The sequence below is a fragment of the Ylistrum balloti genome, unplaced genomic scaffold (assembly GCF_031769215.1).
Source record: "Ylistrum balloti isolate Yb309-2 unplaced genomic scaffold, AGI_CSIRO_Ybal_v1 Utg370152, whole genome shotgun sequence".
Lineage (NCBI taxonomy): Eukaryota > Metazoa > Mollusca > Bivalvia > Pectinida > Pectinidae > Ylistrum > Ylistrum balloti.
This window is the reverse complement of record NW_026782152.1, coordinates 573,555-596,329: the sequence shown is the minus strand read 5'-3', so window position 1 is coordinate 596,329 and position 22,775 is coordinate 573,555. Positions and strand designations below refer to the sequence as shown.

The following is a 22,775-nucleotide window of genomic DNA, read 5'->3' as shown; positions in this document are numbered from 1 at the left end:
GAGAGTAGACTACAGTATTGATAAGGGCTGTGATTCATGATAAGTCTCAAATATATAACATGGGTAAAAAATATTTGACATTTTTTGTGCCAAATACTTCAAAGTAATGCTTTGATGTTTTCTGTTGGCGTTTGTGAAGAAAAAGTGAATTTATTCATACACAAATTAAAACATTCACATAAAAACAAATGAAATGTTCAATAGCATGATTATAGTGAACTTATATTAGCAATATCACAAGAAACTTAGATTCACTTCATAATGAGTCAGTAAGTAAAACTGTATACAATTGCTCACCAAAAAAAGAAGAGAAAATTTACAGAAATCTGGGAAGCACAACTTTTAATGGGTGTAGTATCGATGGCTGAAGAATTCACTAGTTAATGATTAAAATCTTTTATCACCACAAACGGTAAATACATACCAGATAATGTTTTAAAACAAATTAAGTGTGTTCATGTTTTATTGTGAATTATCTACCACAATATAATACTTCTAGAATCTCTAACCGTTAATCTGATCATTTAAAAACAACTTGTACCGAGGCTATATTAAAATGTAGATTGACATTAATTTTATTTATTTGTGATGGCTAGATACTGGCTAAGTAGATGTAATAGAATTTTTAGTTATTTTTTCTTCTGTAGTGGTGATTTAAATACATAATTTGAAAAAGAATGACCAGCATTCAGTCAGTTGTGTATGTGTATCAGCTTTTGTGTATAGTAATTATGTTCTTGTTTCCTACCGTCTTTGATCGTTTGAAGGATACTGGGTAAAATTATTCATCAATGTTGGATGACATCAGGTAAACCCACCCTACACTAGTGTAAGTAACAGTTATTTGTGTTTTGATATTTACATCTGCCGTTTAAATCATGTCTGAAGTTCAGATATTATTTGATTAACTAATGTTTGTTTCCACGATGAAGCTCTGCTAAATGAATTTTGGGAGCTAGGACGATAACAATCGACCTTGCTTATAACCAGACTCTTAGTTTTGTTGAATTACATAGATATTATCAGTAATTATAGTGGAAATCCTGTTGAGAAAGGCGTGCATATTTCACTTGAATACATGCAAGTACACTGTATTATATTCCTCTGTAATCCTGTCAGTATGATGGGTTTTTGTAAAATCCGTCCAAATCCTTTCCCTGTCTTTCAAGCCATTGTGATAGGTTTTAACATATTCTATAGACATTTGTACATAACTATTTTACTGGCATATCTGTTGTAGAACACTATAAAAATCATGTAAACTTAAAGAAAATAAAGAAAAAAATATCATTACACTTTGTGTTGATTGGTGTGTGTTGATATTAATACAATCTTAACGGCCTGTCAACACATTAAAGGTTATTAGAGCCAGGTGTGTTGAACAAGCATACTTTCATTATCATTATAAAGTTAAGACATATGATGGCCTTTGTGGATCGGTTCACCTTACTCAAACAACTATTTAGTGTAATGTATTGGTCTTACATACTTCATCCTGTACATATATTCTTTACCCCGTGTAGTAAAACATATGATTGCTTCAGATAATTCTATTCTACCAGAGTTACTTCCCTTTGTTTCACTTTATCAGTATAGCAATAAGTTTGATAGTGGAACTTCACAGCTCAACTTGTTTTGCACTGTGTTTGTCTGGCTGTTTGTTCTGCTAATTTGTCAGGCCCTATGTCCTACACTATTTGTCACTAAAACTTCATCAAACTTTGTCAATGAGATGATCCCCAGTAACAGGAGGAGTCACAAAGACAGAAAACCTGTAACTAACTAACTTTCTTGGTAAGGTAGTGTGTCTTGTAGTAAAAGTAGGTCACTTAGATGTACATTTTGAACTTTGACCTACATCAAAGAAAAGTTCGTTCAGGTTTTATTTTCTTCAGTCAGTGCTTCTGCTAGTCAGTGGAACATCATACTCTGCATATTAGTTTACCTTGGTGAGGAGGCTGGGGACTGACTTACCAAATCTTGTCATAGAATACCTGTATTCAGATGCGATTTTGTTCTAGGTTAAATCAAAGTTACATTACTAGCCTGCTCAGAGCAACAAACTATAAACTCTTAATAAACTGCAGCATAAGACATATATTAACATCTTACACTGCTGTCCCAAGGTTTATGTTAGATTACTAGACACATAGAGAAATTAAAGGGCCAAAACTTGATCTGTTATGCCACTTTGGTGAGTGAATACCCTCAGTAGTAAGGCATACCCTATCACCTCATATAGGTGATTTTAAAATGTAACTCATAGGTTTTATAGTTTTGATATACAACACGATTTTACAGATCAGCCAAACTGAATAAATATGCCATGAATATGCTTTCATTTCAATAATGACGTAGTATGAATATACCCTGTAATGTAATTATTTCTTTGGATACCATGAAATATTGAAAATCTCAAAATTAACCCACTTTTTCCTATACCTAGTGCAGCTTGGTATAGTGAGCTTTGCCAGTTACCTGGTTGTCCTTGTTTGTACAATACAAACTACAAGGCTACTACACCTTAGTTATGTTGTTTATGTATTTTGTTTTAACATTTAATTATTTCTGAAGTTTGATATTTGATACTTTTAAATTTACTTTCATCAGTGAGTTATTTATTGACAAAACTTTCGTTATCTGTGTGATTATCCAAAGTTTGAACAAGGCCTGCAGCTCAAACGATTAATGAGACAGTCTTGACCACAAACAATCAGACGTGAAATTCTTATAAAAAAAAAACAACAACACCTAAGCCTCGGTCTATTTTAAGATTTTAGGTTGTCAAAATCTTTGAAATTTGTATCTCGTATTTTGCCAAAAACCTCCAAAAGTTTATCACCCAGAGAATTGGAATCATGCCATATTGATTTTAAATGCCATGTATAATATAATGATGTTCATAGTAGTTTTTTATCAATCTTGAACTCTGTTCAAACTTTGTGAGGGTTCTATTCCAGTTTTTGGTCATGTGCATAGATGTAGAGACTGATATTTATTACAACAGTAAGTACAATAAAAAAAATAGGACATATTCCAAGTTTAGCAATGTCATTTATTGTCATCAAATGTTAGGATTAAGAATCAATGTATTTAAGAAAAAACGTTTTTAAATACATCAATCATAGAAATGATCACAGACATTCCAGCTTGTTTACATTAAATAACCAGCTATTCATGATAAACAATGAAAAGAAAACTTGATTTCATCAAAAAAATATCTTTTTTTCTCTTTCAATTAAACAACCAACATCATGCAAGGAACAAATGTGCAATTTTTTTGTTGCAAACATTTCAGTATTTATACTTGGCATACAAATTTAATATGTAACAGTTAAAAAAAAATCTTAACCAACTGATATTTTATAAACCTGAGTGGTGTTAACATCAATACACCAATCTATTTTCAATTTTTATAAGCAAAAAGAAAAAATGTGAATCTTAAAGATAAAGAACTTTTTTTAAAACGCTTTGTTCAACAAAAAACCTTAAACAGTAACTCTATAATAAATATATATATATGTATATATAAATGTATATGAATATTTCATTTGAAGGCACCTGCCTTTTTGATAGATAAAAGAATCTTATTTACCAGCAGTTTACAGGTTAATAATTCTCATCATAAACAAAAAAGTTTATAACACAAAAAAAACGCTTCTGGCATTATCCCTATTTCCATAACAACGCTCCCCAATTTATCTAACACTGGACAGCAGATGTAGAAATGTTGGTAACAGTAATACAATATGTATTAGTATAATAAAAGATAGTAAAAATAACAGGCACTTAATCACCTTTACAGGTAAGTTAATTGACCCACTGATGACAAACTCTGAACTCTAACCAGTCAGAAGGGTAATAGATTCATCATATTTATCTTATTACAACTTAATTTTCCATTTTTTTTTCTTCTTACACACACTTTTGTTTCACTTCAGATTGATTAATTTATACATTATTTCATGTCTACAAAAATCAAACTTTTTGTTCATATAAAAACATGTTTTGGATGAAGCTATCATTTTGCTTTTTGTTTCTTCATCATCAATTATTTGCAATTCGCAATATCTTTCCTTAATGTGAAAGTGTAATGCCACAGGATTGCATTAATATAAAAAATATATGTTTTTATCTATGTTGAGAAATAAATTCAAATGAGGTCTGCATTGACAGCTCCTTTATATTCTCAACATGATTTCCTTAAGGCAGGTTTCATAGCTGTTTCAAATATGAGTTTTACATGTTTGACAGATCTAGACATTTGAAAATGCAGCAACAATAACAGACATGTTCTCTTTCGTGACAAGGCTAGTATAGGCTTAACCTATTGCCCATTCTCATTAAATGTTTGGAAATAAATCAGCCACATTTTCGTATATTTATGGCAAAAATAGTTTCTAATGATAACCTTTTTACATCAGCAGTTTTAAAATGCAAGTTTTCATAGAAATATTTTTCTTATTTTATGCTGGTATGAAAGAAAACAGAAATATGAAAAATGAATCCTATCTGGGTAAATGTGTAACTCGGGCATATCACTGAAATGTACAAAAGCAGGTGCTTCATCGGAATCTCAGCACCTCACTAAGACAGAGCAATACGTGAATGATTTCAAATATACTCAGGTTATGTACAATATTTACAGTTTACAGGCTTAAAAGACCATTATGAAAGCAGCTGTACTTCATTGGTATTTACAGAGGGAGAACATGCTAGCAACTCTACTTCAGGAAATATTCACATAATGTCAGTATAGTAACAGCTAAACTTCAGTTAATATTTACAAAATATCAGTATAGTAACAGTTATACTTCAGCAGTTCGTGTTCTTAATACATGTATATATACACACATTGATAAATGATTAGCAACACATAGACATTTATTCGAATACCAACATATGATTATAGTTCTATCTATAGTTTTGATATTAATCATCATCATCTCCCATGGCAATGTTTTTCTTCGTAACGTTTTTCAGGAAAGGCATTTCAAAGTCAGGAAAGTCCACCTCCCAACCATATCTGTCTCTTCGGACTTGTTTTTCGTGTATCAGTTCTTGTGAGGTCGGCTGTTTCGTCCATGCTTTGAGTGGAACATATGTGATATCCTCCTCTTCATCCACTCCACTGGCTAAGGCAGAAGCTGCACGCAAAATTGAGCCCTTTCTCTGGCGTGAGGGAAGATCATCACCCGAAGCACTAAATGGAATCTGAAAGCAAATTTCATGTTGTGTATTTCCACACTAAACACAATCATAGTTTGCCCATGATATCAAATGAAATGTAAACTTTTTAGAAACACTTGTAGCAAATGCATTTTACTTCATACAAGGTAAGATATCCAGTGCCTGGCAAAGTTAACCACTCTTTATAAAATCCTGAGAAAATCTGTTTAAGAATTTATTTTTTTATATGCTTGAAACAATGAGAGACAAGTTACTGGACTCTGTGGAATTAAAATTTGGAACTGAAGTAATGATATAATGACTAAATTAATTTGTGGATGGGGTTTGAGAGACAACTACACAATGTTATGTATTGAAATACAGGGGCAAGAACAGGTGTGTCACCATGTAATACTGGGGTGGGAACAGAAGTGTGTCACAATGTAATATTGGGGTGGGGACAGAAGTGTGTCACAATGTCATATTGGGGTGGGAACAAGTGTGTCACAATGTAATATTGGGGTGGGGACAGAAGTGTGTCACAATATAATATTGGGGTGGGGACAGAAGTGTGTCACCATGTAATATTGGGGTGGGAACAGAAGTGTGTCACAATGTAATATTGGGGTGGGGACAGAAGTGTGTCACAATGTAATATTGGGGTGGGGACAGAAGTGTGTCACAATGTAATATTGGGGTGGGGACAGAAGTGTGTCACAATGTAATATTGGGGTGGGGACAGAAGTGTGTCACCATGTAATATTGGGGTGGGAACAGAAGTGTGTCACAATGTAATATTGGGGTGGGGACAGAAGTGTGTCACCATATTATATTGGGGTGGGGACAAAAGTGTGTCACCATGTTATATTGAGGTGGGGACAGAAGTGTGTCACAATGTAATATTGGATTAGGGACAGAAGTGTGTCACCATGTTATATTGGGGTAGGGAAAGAAGTGTGTCACCATGTTATATTGAGGTGGGGACAAAAGTGTGTCACAATGTAATATTGGGGTAGGGACAGAAGTGTGTCACCATGTTATATTGGGGTAGGGAAAGAAGTGTGTCACCATGTTATATTGGGGTGGGGACAGAAGTGTGTCACAATATCACATTGGGGTGGGGACAGAAGTGTGTTAATTGAAATATTGAGGTGAGAGGAGAGGTTTGAAATATTATTGTGTGTTAACTAAGATATGTGTTCATTATAAGTCATTAGAATATTCATAAAAAGGATTTTTTATGATATGTGGCTGTGTAGACATATGATACCGCTCCTAAAATAAATTTTTGTCTCACTAAAACACAGTTGTGTTAAACAAAATTTGGCAAACATTTATTTTACACACACATAACAGAAAGGCTATTAGATTCACAGGTACCCAGAAGGAAGTGACTTGAGGATGGGGAAGGTGGAGGCAGGTATTTAACCGTAAATTAAAATTGGGGAAAAGTAGTACATGTATCACATAATTCCTGTACCTTTTCTGTGTTTTCTGATAAAAGACTCTGTAAATTCAAAATAAAGGGATTCTCAAAATCAAAATTATTACACAGACACCTGTAAAAATCAATCAGAAGGGGAATGGCAAAGAGGAATTAAGTAAAATGTATAGTAACTAAACAGACTAATGCAAAACAACAATAGATAGGAGAAAATCACACCAGAAATCTAAAGCAGATAGTTTCTTATGATTAGTCTTCAACAATGATTGTTTGGTTTTACATTCTCACAAACAAGCTTTATCTATATATGTAAGTAGGTCCTAGTGCTAAGGTTTTTGCCAGAGTTGAATTTCTGCTGGAGAAGATGATTCTCCAAACCATTGACTAATCAGTCAAACATTGCCAATATATATGTTGGCAGTTTGAACTATATTTTACATTCTTATTATAAAAGATAGCAACAAGAATTTCTTCAAGAATATTAGAGTGACTGACATAATGTATGTTGCCAAAATCAGTTATTTATTTTTATAAAAACACTTTTTAAGCAACACTGTAAGACATGTTTTTTCAGTGCAGTTGTAGTTGTTCATACTGCATATTGACTGTCCCTAGCACCACGTTATAAAGCTGTGAAGTTAATACACAACAAAAACCCATATGATGTAACACCACCATTAGAAACAATCATTCATGTGTGTTGTCAAGTATCACCAGGATTTATCAAAAGTAAGCCATGTGTCATTCATCAAATGGATTTTTGTGTTTGTGGTAGATACAAACTGTATAAGTTACTCTACACCAAAATATATGTATAGAAAATTAAATGGATTGTTCTCATTTGAATATTCAAAGTATATAATGGGTTTTTTTTGACATTTTAAAATCATTGCTGACTTAAATGTTTTATAGCTTGAATATATGACAAAGACTGTTTCACTTAAAGTGACTTTAAAAGCGATCCCTTTATAAAAGTTTTTGTCAGTGCTTTAGATCCTGGTTAGTAGCACAATTTTTACATTTCATAAAGCTACAGTCGTATGGAACAATACTGCATGTAATGCATACCAGACAATTCAATAACATCACATTTGAAATCTGACACTGACTTTTTGTTGATATTGATGATATACAATATCATACATAATTTTTTTACACTAGTTTTACTCCTGTCTCCCTACAGACCATGTAAATCTGTCTTTATGATATACATATATAACTTCATTCTAACTGAGTTGGAAAATACAGACAAATTGTCTGCAGATAAATATTGATAAGAAATTGGCAGATTATTGCAGCAAATATTTGAATTTCAAATTATTGAAATCTTAAAAGGCCTATTAAAATCAGGTACATTTTGATGGAGAGTTTCTTATTTAAATCTGTATCTACCATCAGTATTAGGTAATAAGAGATTAGCTCTACACACAGAGATTGATAATCATCTTCACATACTTGGCAGTTGCTAATCAAGAGCAGATGATGTTCTGGAGGGTACCTGTGAGTGAAAATTAGCCCTGTTAAATGGCTATATGTAAGTATCTACAGCAACACGCTAAGCCAAATGCTGAAATAATCTTCTAGATATACTTGGTTTTCACTTTTATGTTGCCTAACCAAAGCTTGTTATTCAAAATATTTATGATGATTTTATAAATGACATTATTTTTTATTTTGTTTTTTCTCTATGAAGTTCATTATTAAGAATTCATGTAGTTGCAAGAAAAATATTCTCAATCTAATTACAAGTCCCATCATCTAAACTTTTTCAAATTCATTTGAGAAACGGAATAGACTTTAACCAGATTTGGTCATGAGGGGGAAAAAAGACATCTAAACTGTCATAATAATTTTGTCAAAAATATCAATTATCTCTAGGTACATGATATACTACATATTGTTTATAATTTCTTTTTTGAACTCCTAACCATATTATGGCGTACACTACTGTGTTAAAAATGAAAACCCTTCCACCTCTGAAACCCAAAACACTATGTTTTATTTTATGTTTAGAAATCTTCAGAATAATTTGTATTTTGATATATATGTTTATGTAAATATGAGGAAATAATTTATATTTTGTCATTTCTAAATCTGTTATCACAGTACATTGTACAACAATAAATGGACTGATTTCCATGGTCTGCAGGGTGAAAGGGTTAATACCAGGTGTGAGACACATTGAGGTATTAGAAAGACTTACTGGTCCTGTATTCTCCTTGTCTGGAGGTGGTACAGAGGTTGGACGGGCAGATTTCTGACCTCCCTTGCCCTTGCCTTTGCCCTTGCCTTTCTTATCTCCAGTCGGCAAACCTTCACACCTAGACTGCATGAACTCTAAGACCCGTGGGTCTGCCCAGGCATTGGCTATGTCAAGTGGAGCATGACCTTTATTTTACAAGAAACAAAGAAATATATTCGTTTGTAATTATAAACCAATTTTGTACCGTAGTTTCTCTACAAGTTAATTTATTTCATAATAGTTACTGGATAATATCCAAACATAGATTTTACAATTTTTCATGCATATAAACTGAACAAAAGATAAGAGCAATCTAGACTGTAATATAATTATTTACTTCAGATAGAGGCAAGCAGAAGAAATAACTGAAACAAAAATCAAAGATGAAGAATTTAATTAAGATCAAACATTTACTTCCAGTTATTACCATGTTTTTATCAAGATAATAATATACATGTATATGTCATTACAGTAAAAGCAAATTTGAGCTTGATATTATCTTATGAGTAAAATTCAATGCTTTAGAATTCTAGATTGATACCAACCTTTTTTATTTTCAGTTTGAAGCTTGGCTCCCCTATCTACCAGGTAAGTAACAAGGTGTTCTCTGGAGCTCTCTATTGCACGAGTTAAGGGTGTGCCCCCGTTCATTGTGTGGGCCTCCAACTCTGCTCCATTGTCCAGTAGGAATGACACAACGTCCAGCTGTCCTGAATGACAAGCATGATGGAGGGGCGTCCACTTAAAATTGTCCCTGGCATTGATGTAAGCCCTGTGATGAGGAAGATGAAGCAGTTTTCCAATTAAGACAAGAAAGATAACAGAAAGAGTTGATATCAATGACAACCAGAAATTATTTATTTCTTAGTTTGTTTAGAATACTTTTCTTTCGTACTATCCGGCCATATTTGTTTCTAGAGACCATCTAACGTATTTCTTGGAATTATAATGTTATCAGGAAGAACTACTGCTGTACAGTATGCTATTAATAATTTTTTTCAAACTAATGACTTATATTTAATGTTCTATTTACCCATTTTCCAGGAGGAACTTGACCATGTCGATGTTGCCAATGGCACATGCCACCATGAGTGGAGTTTTGTAATATTTATCTCTTGTGTCCACTGGGGTGCCTTTTTGGAAGGCACCTTTTAGAGAATCAAAGTCACCATTCTTTGTTGCATCATTGATATTGATGTACATCTTCTCCGGATGCTGAAGATACCATGCTGAATCATCTTGTAGAGGGTGTTTTGGAGGTCTGTCACGGTCAAAACGACCAGTGTCTGTAAAATGTATATGTCTTTCTATAAACATTTCGGGCGGAGCACCACCATATGTCCGAGGCCCGTCCTCAGCGGTACAGATAGGCATGGCCAACTTAAACTTACCTTTCTTACCCTTTCCCTTACCACCCTTCTTCTTCTTCTTCTTTTTACCCTCAAACGCACTCATTAGATAATTTTTATTTATCCATTTTTTCCCTGTAAAAAAGTCATTATAGTCAATATTTCCATCTCTTGCTTTGTCGTGAAGTGTCATCACTTTAACAATGTCTGCCTCTTCTGCAGGAGCCGTCATTCCCACAAGAGTATCAGAAAATTCATCCTTATGAATTGTACCTTTCTCATCTGGATCATATCTTTTAAAAGCATTTAGGATTTTAGATGAACGTTCCATTACCCAGTCATACAGCACTATTGCCCATGGTTCGTTGTTTTTGCCTACTTTTCCAAAGGATTTCTCCGCTTTCCGTAACTCCTTTCCAGCTTCTTTGTGTTCTTTTTCTTTAGCTAAAGATTTTGCAGTCTCACCATCATTGTTCTTTGGTTTTGGATTACAGCCTGTTTTAAAATTAATTATAATATTAATTTCAAATAAATGTACAAGAGATAACTTTCACTTTATTTTGCTTATTACATTTTGTGAGATATTGACAGTCTGAAATATTTATTTGCCTACGTGAATAAATTAAGATTGAATTTGCTTAAACAAGTATTAATATAATACAACGATAATGTATGTGCAAAATTGTAAAATACTTGTAAGAACATGCAAATCTAGTCATGGTTTTAAAATATGTATTAAGATTGACCGTGTGTACATGCAAAAGGGATGAAGCCTTACCTCTTTGTGATAAGAATTTACAGCACATGGCATGGCCGTTAAGAGCAGCATTGTGTATAGGTGTATTGCCTTTGTTGTTACATTGGTCAAACTCTGCTCCATATGCGGACATACAGGCCAGCACATCAAACCCACCAGTCAAGGCAGCGTAGTGGGAAGCATGTGTGTGCTGTATATCCAGAATATTCACATCACCTCCTGCCTCTAGTATTGCTCGGACCACCTTCACACTGCCACTCAGGGCAGCGGCCATCAAACATGTCTTCCCAGTTTTCTATAATGAATATGATGAAATATCAAACTCACTGCATTGTTGTTACATAGTCTGTGAAATGGATCAAGATTCACAACTTTCTTATTCTCATCGGAAGTTAGTAATATACATGTACATTTATAATGCAAAGCTTTAACACTTCTGTAATACTATCAAAATAAAATGATTTCTGTAAGATCCTTGTCTTTTTCAACAATCATAAGAATATGTACCTCTTGTTTACCGTTGGGATCAGATCCCTTTTCAAGTAGCAGCAAACATGCATCTTCATTCTCTGCTGCTGTTTCACATGCAAACATGAAAACTGGGATCCCATCTCGTGACATATTGTTTGGTTCAGCACCATTTAAGACAGCCAATTCCAAACATTTAGCATGACGTTCAGTCGGTGATATACAATAAAACAATATGCCTGCAGAAAAGAAAAACGCATGAAAAATTAAAAACATTGAACACTTTATAAAATCAGTAGTGTTTCAAATACTGAATGTGAATCACAACAGAAGACATAATAAGTTGTTTTACTTGAATTCTCATTGTAGAAATAACTCATTATATCATTAATGTATCAATAAAAATATGTCAAAATCTTCAAATGAGATATTTTCATAGGAATGATTTAAGCAGATGGTACCATTATACCTACAATGTCTAGCATTATACACCATAAATGTAAATAAAATTACTTGTCGATATCATATTGGATATGTTTTATTCATGAATACAATGTACCTTTTCCTTCTAAATCGATAGACTTCATGTCTGCTCCAGCTTTTGTTAACTTTTCAAGGCACTGAACATGACCAAACTCTGCTGCTCTCATGGCAGCTGTTCGTCCTTTGAAGTCTGGGACGTCAGGATGTGCTCCAAGTTCCAGAAGAAACTCAATCATCTCATCATCATTGGCAGCAGATGCCACACCGAGTGCTGTCAGGCCCTCTGAAGCATCATTGTAGTTGATGAGGTGAGGTATTCCACTCACTGTCATCTTCTCTATCTGTTTTTTCTCTTTCATGCGAACACATTGTAGTAACTTACAGACCTGTAAGGTCTCTAATCTGGTCTGTGCCACTGGCATGGTGTCAGTTAACACCTAAGAACAACCAGCTATAACTCTTACGTGCAGAATGACTATAAATGGTTTACATGTCGTGGTTACAGAATCTGATGTATTCCTCTATAGCGAGTGAACACATTAATAATGTATGCAGATACAATTGGTAACCAAACAGCTGATCATAAACGCAATAGGAAGTCACTTCAACAACATGTCAGGGCTCTGTAATTAAAATAAAACAGAAATAAATGCTAAATCAGAACAAATGGGCAAAAATGGCTATATTTGGGAAATCCAATTCAGCGTTATTTTTCTTTGGAATACTTTTATCTTCATTGTACAAACACTTCAGCATTAAGATAGTGGAATAGCATAGCTCCATTTTGATATCGTGATTGTTAAGTTAACTGACCATAAATACAAAAACATTAATAAAAATTATCACACATAATACAAAGACAAAATTATCACAATCATTAATGTTCAGTAGGAGACTAAACGGTAGTTTCATAGACGACTGTATATGCAAGATTGTAATGCAGAAATTTGTAAATATCGCAAATAATATTACAAATCATTATCATTACTTATGTGTATGTACCGAGTTCGTTTAGTCATATTGTCAATTTGTCTATTGTGCTAAATTGTTAATAAAATACATACATGTTTGCCTCATAATCCAGGAGCACTCACTTGGCAGCCATTACTGTTTACAGTTACCAGGCGACAAGCTCGCACCTGCTCCCATGAGCGCCCTCTGATTCAAGATCGATAACTCGTGAAATAAAAATCAGCATTACCACTGATTTACAAACGTGATTTTATTTTTTTTCTCTGTCATCAATTGCACAGAATATTATTCCAAAACAAGATCACGGCCGTTTAACAGACGTGTTACTTAAAGACCTAATGGGTTATCTGTGACTGGAGCATGATATGTAACTGTAAAGACAACGAAGAAAAATTCGTAAAAACGGGACCCGCGAAAAAAATAATAAATAAACAAACAAAAACAAACTTGTACATTACCAAAGAATAAAATCCATTCAAAGGAAATTTATGAATTTTGTTCAACTTGTACAATTAAAAAGCATTGTCAGATATCTTCTATCTATTTTTAGCCCATAAACAATTTATATCTTATAAAATGCACGCGAGATTGACTACGATACCACATTTAAACTTTCCTTTATGAAATATCTTATTATAATATGATATCAATAATCCAATACGGACCGTAATTTCTACATAATGAGATGTACACACACCGTCCCGCGGAAGCTGGAACCGAACCACACACCTGACATGCTCATAAACAGGTCCATCAATTTAAAAGTTTTGCGAAAGCCCGTTGCTGAAAGTTTAAGATAAAATCTGTCTGTCCGTCCGTCCCTTACTTATTTCTTAAACGAACACTCTCATTTCGTTTATCAAATCGAAAACTAAAACGGCATGCAGCGACTGTGGACAATTACGTTCTTGAAACGCGATATTTGAGGAAATTCTATTTAATACTTATAGAAAGGGCGACCAAACACGTTAACTTTCAAATCTTTAGATGATTGTTTGTGTGTATTCTTTCCTTTTCTTTTTTATCAGTTCCCAATATTTTTTGCCAGTTCCTAATATGAATATGTGTGAGTGTGTTTGGCTAAACTTTATTGGTCCGCTTCGAATAAACCCCTCCCTGTCGTTCGTATTGCTTTCAATGCTGTCATTGTCATCCATTGAATATAAACTGATAAAAATCCATGACTGAAATAATCCGATGTATTGCTTTCAGGTAATGCTTTTCACTTCAATTTTTCGAGCAATACAATTATTCAATGTTGTAGTGCCACAAAAAGTTAATCTCACGAGAATGTGTAAAGTTATAGAGTGCAATGACACCCCAATAGTCTGAGTTCATACAAGTACACGTATAGAAATTTTGCTATTTTACATTTACTTTGTCGTAAATGATAACAACTTTACCTGAATGTAGAACGAGTTATAATAAAACTTAACTTTACCTGACACAAGTTTAAGTAATATATATTTGACAAGAACTTTACCTAATACTAATTTGAGTTGTAATAATGGGAAGTTTACCTGTGACTAGTTCTGGTAGTAATAACGGAAACTTAACCCGTGACTAGTTTTAGTAGTAATAACGGAAACTTAACCCGTGACTAGTTCTGGTAGTTATAACGGAAACTTAACCCGTGACTAGTTCTGGTAGTAATAACGGAAACTTAACCCCTGACTAGTTCTGGTAGTAATAACGGAAACTTAACCCGTGACTAGTTCTGGTAGTAATAACGGAAACTTAACCCGTGACTAGTTCTAGTAGTAATAACGGAAACTTAACCCGTGACTAGTTCTAGTAGTAATAACGGAAACTAAACCCGTGACTAGTTCTAGTAGTAATAACGGAAACTTAACCCGTGACTAGTTCTAGTAGTAATAACGGAAACTTAACCCGGTACCCCGTGACTCTTAACCCGTGACTAGTTCTAGTAGTAATAACGGAAACTAAACCCGTGACTAGTTCTAGTAGTAATAACGGAAACTAAACCTGTGACTAGTTCTAGTAGTAATAAAGGAAACTCTACCTGAGACTAGTTTTAGTAGTAATAACGGAAACTTAACCCGTGACTATTTCTAGTAGTAATATCGGAAACTTAACCCGTGACTATTTCTAGTAGTAATAACGGAAACTAAACCCGTGACTAGTTCTAGTAGTAATAACGGAAACTTAACCCGTGACTAGTTCTAGTAATAATAACGGAAACTAAACCCGTGACTAGTTCTAGTAGTAATAACGGAAACTTAACCAGTGACTTAATTTAGGCGAACTGCGGTGTTTTGTTGGTAGGTCTGGGCTGCTTGTAGTAGTCCGGGACTTAATTTAGGCTAACTGCGGTGTTGTGTGGGTAGGTCTGGGCTGCTTGTAGTAGTTCGGGAGTTAACTTAGGCTAACTGTGGTGTTTTGTGGGTGATCTAGGCTGCTTGTACTATTTCATGACTGAGCGTAGGCTATTTGTGATGTTTTGTGTTTAGGTCTAGGCTTATTTTGACATTCAAGACCTGATCCTGGGCGAGTTGCTGTTTGTGGTTAGGTCTAGGCTTAATGTGATATCCAAGAATTGTTCTTCGACGAATGGTTATTTCGTGGTTAGGTCTAGGCAACAGTTATAATATTTAGGGATTTTGCGAAGTTTAGTGGTTCGTGAAGTAAGGTTTGTATGATAAAATAACTGAGTATTGTGACACTAGGCTTGGCCAGGATATTTTTTGGCACAAATACGTCACGAGAGAGGAGATCCCGGACACAATGATAGTGTACTCAGAATAGATATATAACCACATCCGCTTTAAATGAAACAAAGTGTTATTTATGAGTAGAGTAATGATGAATTGGTATTTAACCCACTCGGACAGTAAACGGATACAAATCTATGTCGGTAAAACTATGTGCAGTCTAATGCTTACTTAAAACCTAAATCCCACACCAGGATATCAACACTTAGCACGCATATCCATTTTCCATTGAAATTCCAACAAAAAATGCTTCACCTCGACCATTGTAAATCATCATATACCGTGGTCAATGTGTACCATTTTTATATACTATAAATTCAGAGCAAAAAAATCTTTGATTTAGTCCCATCTTAGTGTTGTACCTACAATATATTCACAATAATTGGCGAAAAAAAAATAATGATAAAAAGTGCACCACGTGGGTCTTATAGAATCAATATATTATAGTATAAACATTTGGTGAAGTGTCATTAAAACGGTGACGTCTAATTTTGAACAATCAAGAATGAAATGTCAGTTTATTAAAAGATGGATTTAGACTATCTGTTACAGACTTTGCCTATCACAGTTTGATTAATAGAAAAGGGTTCGTTTCATTTTAATTAATTATAAAAATACGCCACTCCAACCACGATATTTCATAATTCCCTTTTAGGCCAGACATCCGTTCAGGATTAAACATCCGCTCTATAATAAATAACCTGTTGTCAGGCATGCTGTGGTAACATACATACATTTCAGTTATATATTCTGCTATCTCATTTGTTGCTGTTAGATATCGATCGTCACGGTCTCCGGAACCTTCCCTACAGACGTCACGTGTGTATTGGCGCTCAATATAATATACCTATACAGGTTATTGGAGACATACAAATCTCAGGTGTTCAGCACCCTATCGAAGGTCGAGACAATACACAGACATGGCGGCGGTTGTAGGTGTCCGGAGTCCAGTTAAAATACAGAACTTTTTCGACTTCCATGCCACAACTTTGGAAGGAGAGAAAATTAATTTTTCCAAGTACAAGGGGAAGGTGATCCTGGTGATGAATGTTGCGTCTCTCTGAGACACGACCGTACGGGATTATACCCAGATGAACGAGCTGGTCGAGAAATTCGGAGATAAGCTTGTCGTTCTGGGTTTCCCGTGCAATCAGTTCGGACACCAGGTAAGATATGAATATTATCTAATTAGCAAATTTAAAAAAAGAAGGAATTTTTGAATTACATGCAACTTTATCAGAAATGGATTCAGATCGTTGATTTAACAGAGAGATGCAAAAAATATTAAATTATATTTGTCATGTAAAGTAGTAGAGTTGTATTTCATGTTTGATATAAACGCTTGATATGCTTCTTGTCTAATCAGCCAAAAAACCCAGGCTAATCATATAACATGTTTTAACTTGACTAAATAAACGGGCTTGTCAATTTAAATGACTAGATATTTCTGTTTGATAATCGGCATTAACATCTGACCCGTATACATTGACATCAGTAAGTATTACCACGTCGTTGACTCTAGGTACATCTTATATGACAAGGTCACGTGTTTCATCATGATAACCCATCATCTACATATATCTGGGCGTGTACATCACTCGATATGTTACATCGTTGTTCTTCTCTTGGTAAAATGCTCTGTCTTTCACTCGTTCCTTTATCTTTAATACATACTCATTTAGATAAGACTATGTTGCGAGTTCGGGATATTGTCAGTACACTATCAGAATAATGTATGTTATATACTCATTAATATAATTGACGAGTTAATACATTGACATGATAACCAAAGGTCGTATATCTCTGTCTAAGTTGTACCAACAAAACCCATGTAATACATTTTAATAAGCAGAGATTTGTACAATGGTAATAATTCTCGAAATACTGATTGGGGTTATTTTTTACTTAATGATCAGAATGTCAAACCAAATTTACCAACAATCCGTTAGCTCTTTCATCTTCTGTCTCTGATTGGATTATTCTCGTAATCTTCGTCGATCGAACTTTACTTTGTATTTGCTGTTAATTTCAGCAATTTTACATGGATATTGACATGGAACATGTTCAGTTCACGACAGCTAAAAATACGAATGCCTCAGGGCATCACCTGGACATAATTTCCTACGAAAACAATTTCCAATGTCCTGCATCGCTGGTTTTTGCCCACGGGTCTTTTCTAGAAGTGTATCAAGAGAACTTTCAATTGTCGCAAATATACTACCTTTCTTTTGTTGTGTTAGTCTACATTGCCTGTCTATACATCACTCCATGTTGTCCCTCTTACTTCAGTCTACATAGCCTGACTGTACATCACTATCTGTCGTCCCTAATGCTCTACTATCCTGATTGTACATCACTTCCTGTCGTCCCTAATGCTCTACTATCCTGATTGTATATCACTTCCTGTCGTCCCTAATGCTCTACTATCCTGATTGTACATCACTTTCTGTCGTCCCTATGCTCTACTATCCTGATTGTAAATCACTTCCTGTCGTCCCTAATGCTCTACTATCCTGATTGTACATCACTATCTGTCGTCCCTAATGCTCTACTATCCTGATTGTACATCACTTCCTGTCGTCCCTAATGCTCTACTATCCTGATTGTACATCACTTTCTGTCGTCCCTAATGCTCTACTATCCTGATTGTAAATCACTTCCTGTCGTCCCTAATGCTCTACTATCCTGATTGTACATCACTATCTGTCGTCCCTAATGCTCTACTATCCTGATTGTACATCACTTCCTGTCGTCCCTAATGCTCTACTATCCTGATTGTACATCACTTCCTGTCGTCCCTAATGCTCTACTATCCTGATTGTATATCACTTCCTGTCGTCCCTAATGCTCTACTATCCTGATTGTACATCACTTTCTGTCGTCCCTAATGCTCTACTATCCTGATTGTAAATCACTTCCTGTCGTCCCTAATGCTCTACTATCCTGATTGTACATCACTTCCTGTCGTCCCTAATGCTCTACTATCCTGACTGTATATAACTTCCTGTCGTCCCTAATGCTCTACTATCCTGACTGTACATCACTTCCTGTCGTCCCTAATGCTCTACTATCCTGACTGTACATCACTTCCTGTCGTCCCTAATGCTCTACTATCCTGATTGTACATCACTTCCTGTCGTCCCTAATGCTCTACTATCCTGACTGTACATCACTTCCTGTCGTCCCTAATTCTCTACTATCCTGACTGTACATTACTTCCTGTCGTCCCTAATGCTTCAGTCTACATAGCCTGACTGTACATCACTTCCTGTCGTCCCTAATGCTTCAGTCTACATAGCCTGACTGTACATCACTTCCTGTCGTCCCTAATGCTCTACATAGCCTGACTGTACATCACTTCCTGTCGTCCCTAATCCTCTACTATCTTGGCTGTACATCACTTCCTGTCGTCCCTAATTCTCTACATAGCCTGACTGTAAATCACTTCCTGTCGTCCCTAATCCTCTACTATCTTGACTGTACATCACTTCCTGTCGTCCCTAATGCTCTAGTTTACATAGCCTGACGACACCACCCCTGTGGTACGTAATTCTTTAGTATATCTAGCTTCTATTCATCCTTTCTTGTTGTCTCTTTTGTTCTAATCTATCTAGCCAGACTGAACATCACTTCATGTCATTCCTATTGCTATAGTCTACCTAGCCTGTAATGCATCCCTTCCTGACATACCTAATGCTCTAGTCTACCTAGCCTGTCTGTACGTACCTGATGCTCTATTCTGCCTACCCTGTCATGCATCACTTCCTGTCATACCTATAGTTCTAGTCTATATTTACTGTTTCAGTCTACCTAGCCTGACTGTACATCACTTCCTGTTGTCCCTGCTGCTCCAGTCTACCTAGCTTGACTGTTCAATACTTCCTCTTCATACTTCCTGCTCTGATCTAGCTACCCTTATTGTCCACCAACTTCTGTCGTACCCCCTTATCTAGTCTACCTAACTTTAATGAATGTATTACTCTAGTCTACATAGTCAGACTCTTCAACTTTCCATGTTGTACTTCTACTTAGCCGTGCTAAGGTTCTGCTGTCCACTTTCTGTTGTAGCTACAAAGTACTGCTCTACTTTACCTATCCAGACTTTCAGTCGTACATGTCTACTTAGTCATGCTACCCATTGTAATCAGAGCCCTAGTCTATCTAGTGGTATAACTTTAATTTCTGTTTAACCAGACTTAAAGCGTGTATGTTATAGGCTTGTCTTTTGTATCATTATCAAACACAACCCGTTTTTTGCCATAAGAAGCAAATTCTCTTTTAACCCGGCCACTCCCGGATATGATAAAACGTTGGCATATACCGAATTCGTGACTGGAGATTAAAAAAACTAATAAACACTGAAACAGAAACGGTGTTTGACCAAACGTGTACAAACACTGTCAAAGTGGTCGACTTCCTTATTAGCACTGCGTGGCCGGGGTGTGTACTGTTGTAAAATCGATATCTGAATTGTTAATGTCACGTACAGGTAACAATCAACTCCAGGTTACAAGAATTAACACAAGTCTCCATCAACATGCAGTATTCATGTAAACCCAGATTAAGTGATAAGTTATTTGTAAAGTGTAATATCGATTTTATATTTAAAACTTTTAAGTGTGCATGAGACATCATTCTCTTCCGTTGTAACAAACTGTACCAGCTGGTGTATTGATTAAGGCACGTGTTTTATGTATAATTCTTAAAGTCCTGGATAATAACGGAGGTCTGTTACATTGCGATGGTATCGCGGTATAAATATATCATTCAAGTTTCCGCATCAAATGGATAATTCTAAGTCTCATTGATAGAAACGCGCAGTATAGAGTGAGGGTACGTGATTTCGCAAACTTCCGGTATGTATATAGATAGGTGTACAAGCACTCCGTAATGTGCAAGTACATAACCTGGTACCGCACGCATATTGCATGGATGTCATTAACTGGTGTTTACTTCCTGGTTTGAAGACGGGAGGGGACATGATATCGCACACCCATCTAGTCTCCTTATTTTTAGCTAACCAGGCCCGAGGGCCAAGTGAGTTAACTAGTACGCCGTGGCGCGACGTCCGCCGTTCGGCGCCAACTTTTTTCTTTAAACAACTTGTTCTTAATGGACCAAATGTTTTTATATTTGGCTGGTATGTTCCTAGGATGAAGCCTAACAGTGTTTGTGAAAAGAAATTACCTTGACCCATATTCGAGGTCACACGCGGTCAGATTTATTAAAAAAAATTAACGACTTCTTCTCGTGAACTAAAAGGCCTAGAGGCATGATATTTGGCTGGTATGCACATTGGATGAAGCCTGACGAAGAAATGACCTTGACTTATATTCATGGTCACTGGGATCAAATTTGCTGATATATATATATATATATATTGGGTGAGCGCTGCAGGCCCATTAGGCCTCTTGTTGTTGCTAAGCATGGTTTTCAAACGTCTTGTATACAAAAAATCCAAATTTATATTGAGCCAAAAAATGGCTTTAAAAAAGTTAAAAAGCCAATTAATTCCATCGAATTGAAAAATGTCATTCTAATGCCATTGTACTTTTCTTTCATTAATGGAAATAAACGAAAAATCACAATCCACTGCTAGCTGAAGGGAAAAGACAAAAACTCACGAAGTGGTCGCGAATTTACGTCCCTTACTCTATATCGACATAATAGTGATGCGATCAATTAGCGTTCCGAGTCAATATGTTGTGTCTAAATATTACAGTTCCGGCAATTTGAGCATCACATTATAACATTCCGTGTCAGTTTAACCATATAACTTGAATGTCATTAACAGAACCTTATATTATTTTTTTAATTGGTTTTGAGTAAATTGATACCCGATTGCAGGACGAGATAATATTACATATTTCAACATTTCTGTATGTGTTATTATAGATATTTCATCTTATCCATTGTTTTTTTTTTTTTATTTTATTTTTTTGCTTCAAACGTATTTTGTTGGAAACCATTCATTTACTTTTATACAACGGTATCACATACAATATGATATAACATTAACATGTACGCCGGGTGATAACATGCATCATATACCATACCAGTACCCACAATTTCTGTTAATACTCTTACTATTACATTCATTACATAAGTATGTATGTTGATTTCTGACGACGTGGATATTGAAATGTTCAAATATTTTTGTCACATTTCCCGTCCTAAATGTTGGTACGGGTTTCTCTAGTTCCGTTAATACTCAAAAAAATTCGGCGAGAATATTGCACATTTAATTATATCAGCTCCTTCTTTCTTTGGAGTAGTATTTTTTTTCTATTGTAACTTCCAATGATTATCTGCCGAAAAATTGTGCGATCACAGGGATGAGTAATCGTATAGAAATTCACTGGCAACTTTAAACCTGACGATTTGCCCGTGTAGTATTTATTTATTTTGTTGCGTTACCGAGTCCGTACTGTTTATCACTTCATTGGTATACACTATAATGTTGATAACGTTTCCACTGTTCACAGGAGAACACCAAGAATCACGAGATCCTGAATGCTCTAAAGTACGTCCGACCTGGAAACGGTTTCGTTCCCAAATTCCCAGTATTTGAGAAACTGGAGGTGAACGGAAAGAACGCGTCAGAGATATTTGTGTTCCTACGCAACCACCTTCCATTGCCGAGTGATGATGCCTTCTCCTTCATGAATTCGTGTAAAAGTATCATCTGGGAACCAGTGAGTAGGACAGACCTTGCCTGGAACTTCGAGAAGTTCCTTATCACACCAGACGGCAAACCTCATAAACGATTCAGTCGTTACTTTCAGACCTGTAACCTTCAGAGTGAAATAAAAACACTTATTGAGAAGTTCAAAATCGTAGATTAACGTAAAGATGCTAAAAAATAGTTCCGAAGAACGTCGTCCATATGTTGAGATAGGGAGCCGACTTCATACCAAAACATCATGAATAATTTATAAATCATCCCTGAATTAAATGTTTTCCTAGTTAGTACTGTGTATACACGTTTGTTATGGCGCCTATGTCCCGGGGTGGGTTGACTGGGTGTGGCGAGGACTACTGTATTAATGATCAGCGTACCAGAAAGCCATTGTGCCGGTCCGCTGTGATACCCTACAGGCCCTCACTGTAAGCAGTCAACACTACCTTCGGGAGGCAATAAAAACATAAAACATGAAAG

At 35.4% G+C, this 22,775-nt stretch overlaps 2 protein-coding genes across 2 annotated transcripts; one reads left to right on the top strand and one right to left on the bottom strand.

Moving 5' to 3' along the window:
• Positions 1–4,932: 4,932 nt before the first annotated feature.
• LOC132550822 (ankyrin repeat and EF-hand domain-containing protein 1-like) lies at positions 4,933–11,597 on the bottom strand. The gene is made up of 6 exons (XM_060214915.1): positions 11,469–11,597; positions 10,983–11,256; positions 9,889–10,699; positions 9,401–9,627; positions 8,817–9,001; positions 4,933–5,214 (listed from the first exon to the last, which is right to left on the bottom strand). Exons 1-6 carry the CDS (start codon positions 11,580–11,582, stop codon positions 4,933–4,935), a joined length of 1,893 nt encoding a protein of 630 aa, XP_060070898.1. The 5' UTR covers positions 11,583–11,597.
• Positions 11,598–16,423: 4,826 nt separating this feature from the next.
• On the top strand, positions 16,424–22,774 carry LOC132550821 (glutathione peroxidase 2-like). Its single transcript, XM_060214914.1, has 2 exons — positions 16,424–16,782; positions 22,102–22,774. Exons 1-2 carry the CDS (start codon positions 16,537–16,539, stop codon positions 22,459–22,461), a joined length of 606 nt encoding a protein of 201 aa, XP_060070897.1. The 5' UTR covers positions 16,424–16,536; the 3' UTR covers positions 22,462–22,774.
• Position 22,775: the final 1 nt, after the last annotated feature.

Bases quoted from the DNA above. Each gene is read 5' to 3' on its own strand.
- LOC132550822 (XM_060214915.1), bottom strand. From the start codon at position 11,582: ATGTCACGAGATGGGATCCCAGTTTTCATGTTTGCATGTGAAACAGCA. The intron at 11,257-11,468 runs GTACATATTCTT...TATTCATTATAG, and splicing joins ATCCCAACGGTAAACAAGAG to AAAACTGGGAAGACATGTTT. The intron at 9,002-9,400 runs GTTGGTATCAAT...TGTAAAATAAAG, and splicing joins TCAAACTGAAAATAAAAAAG to GTCATGCTCCACTTGACATA.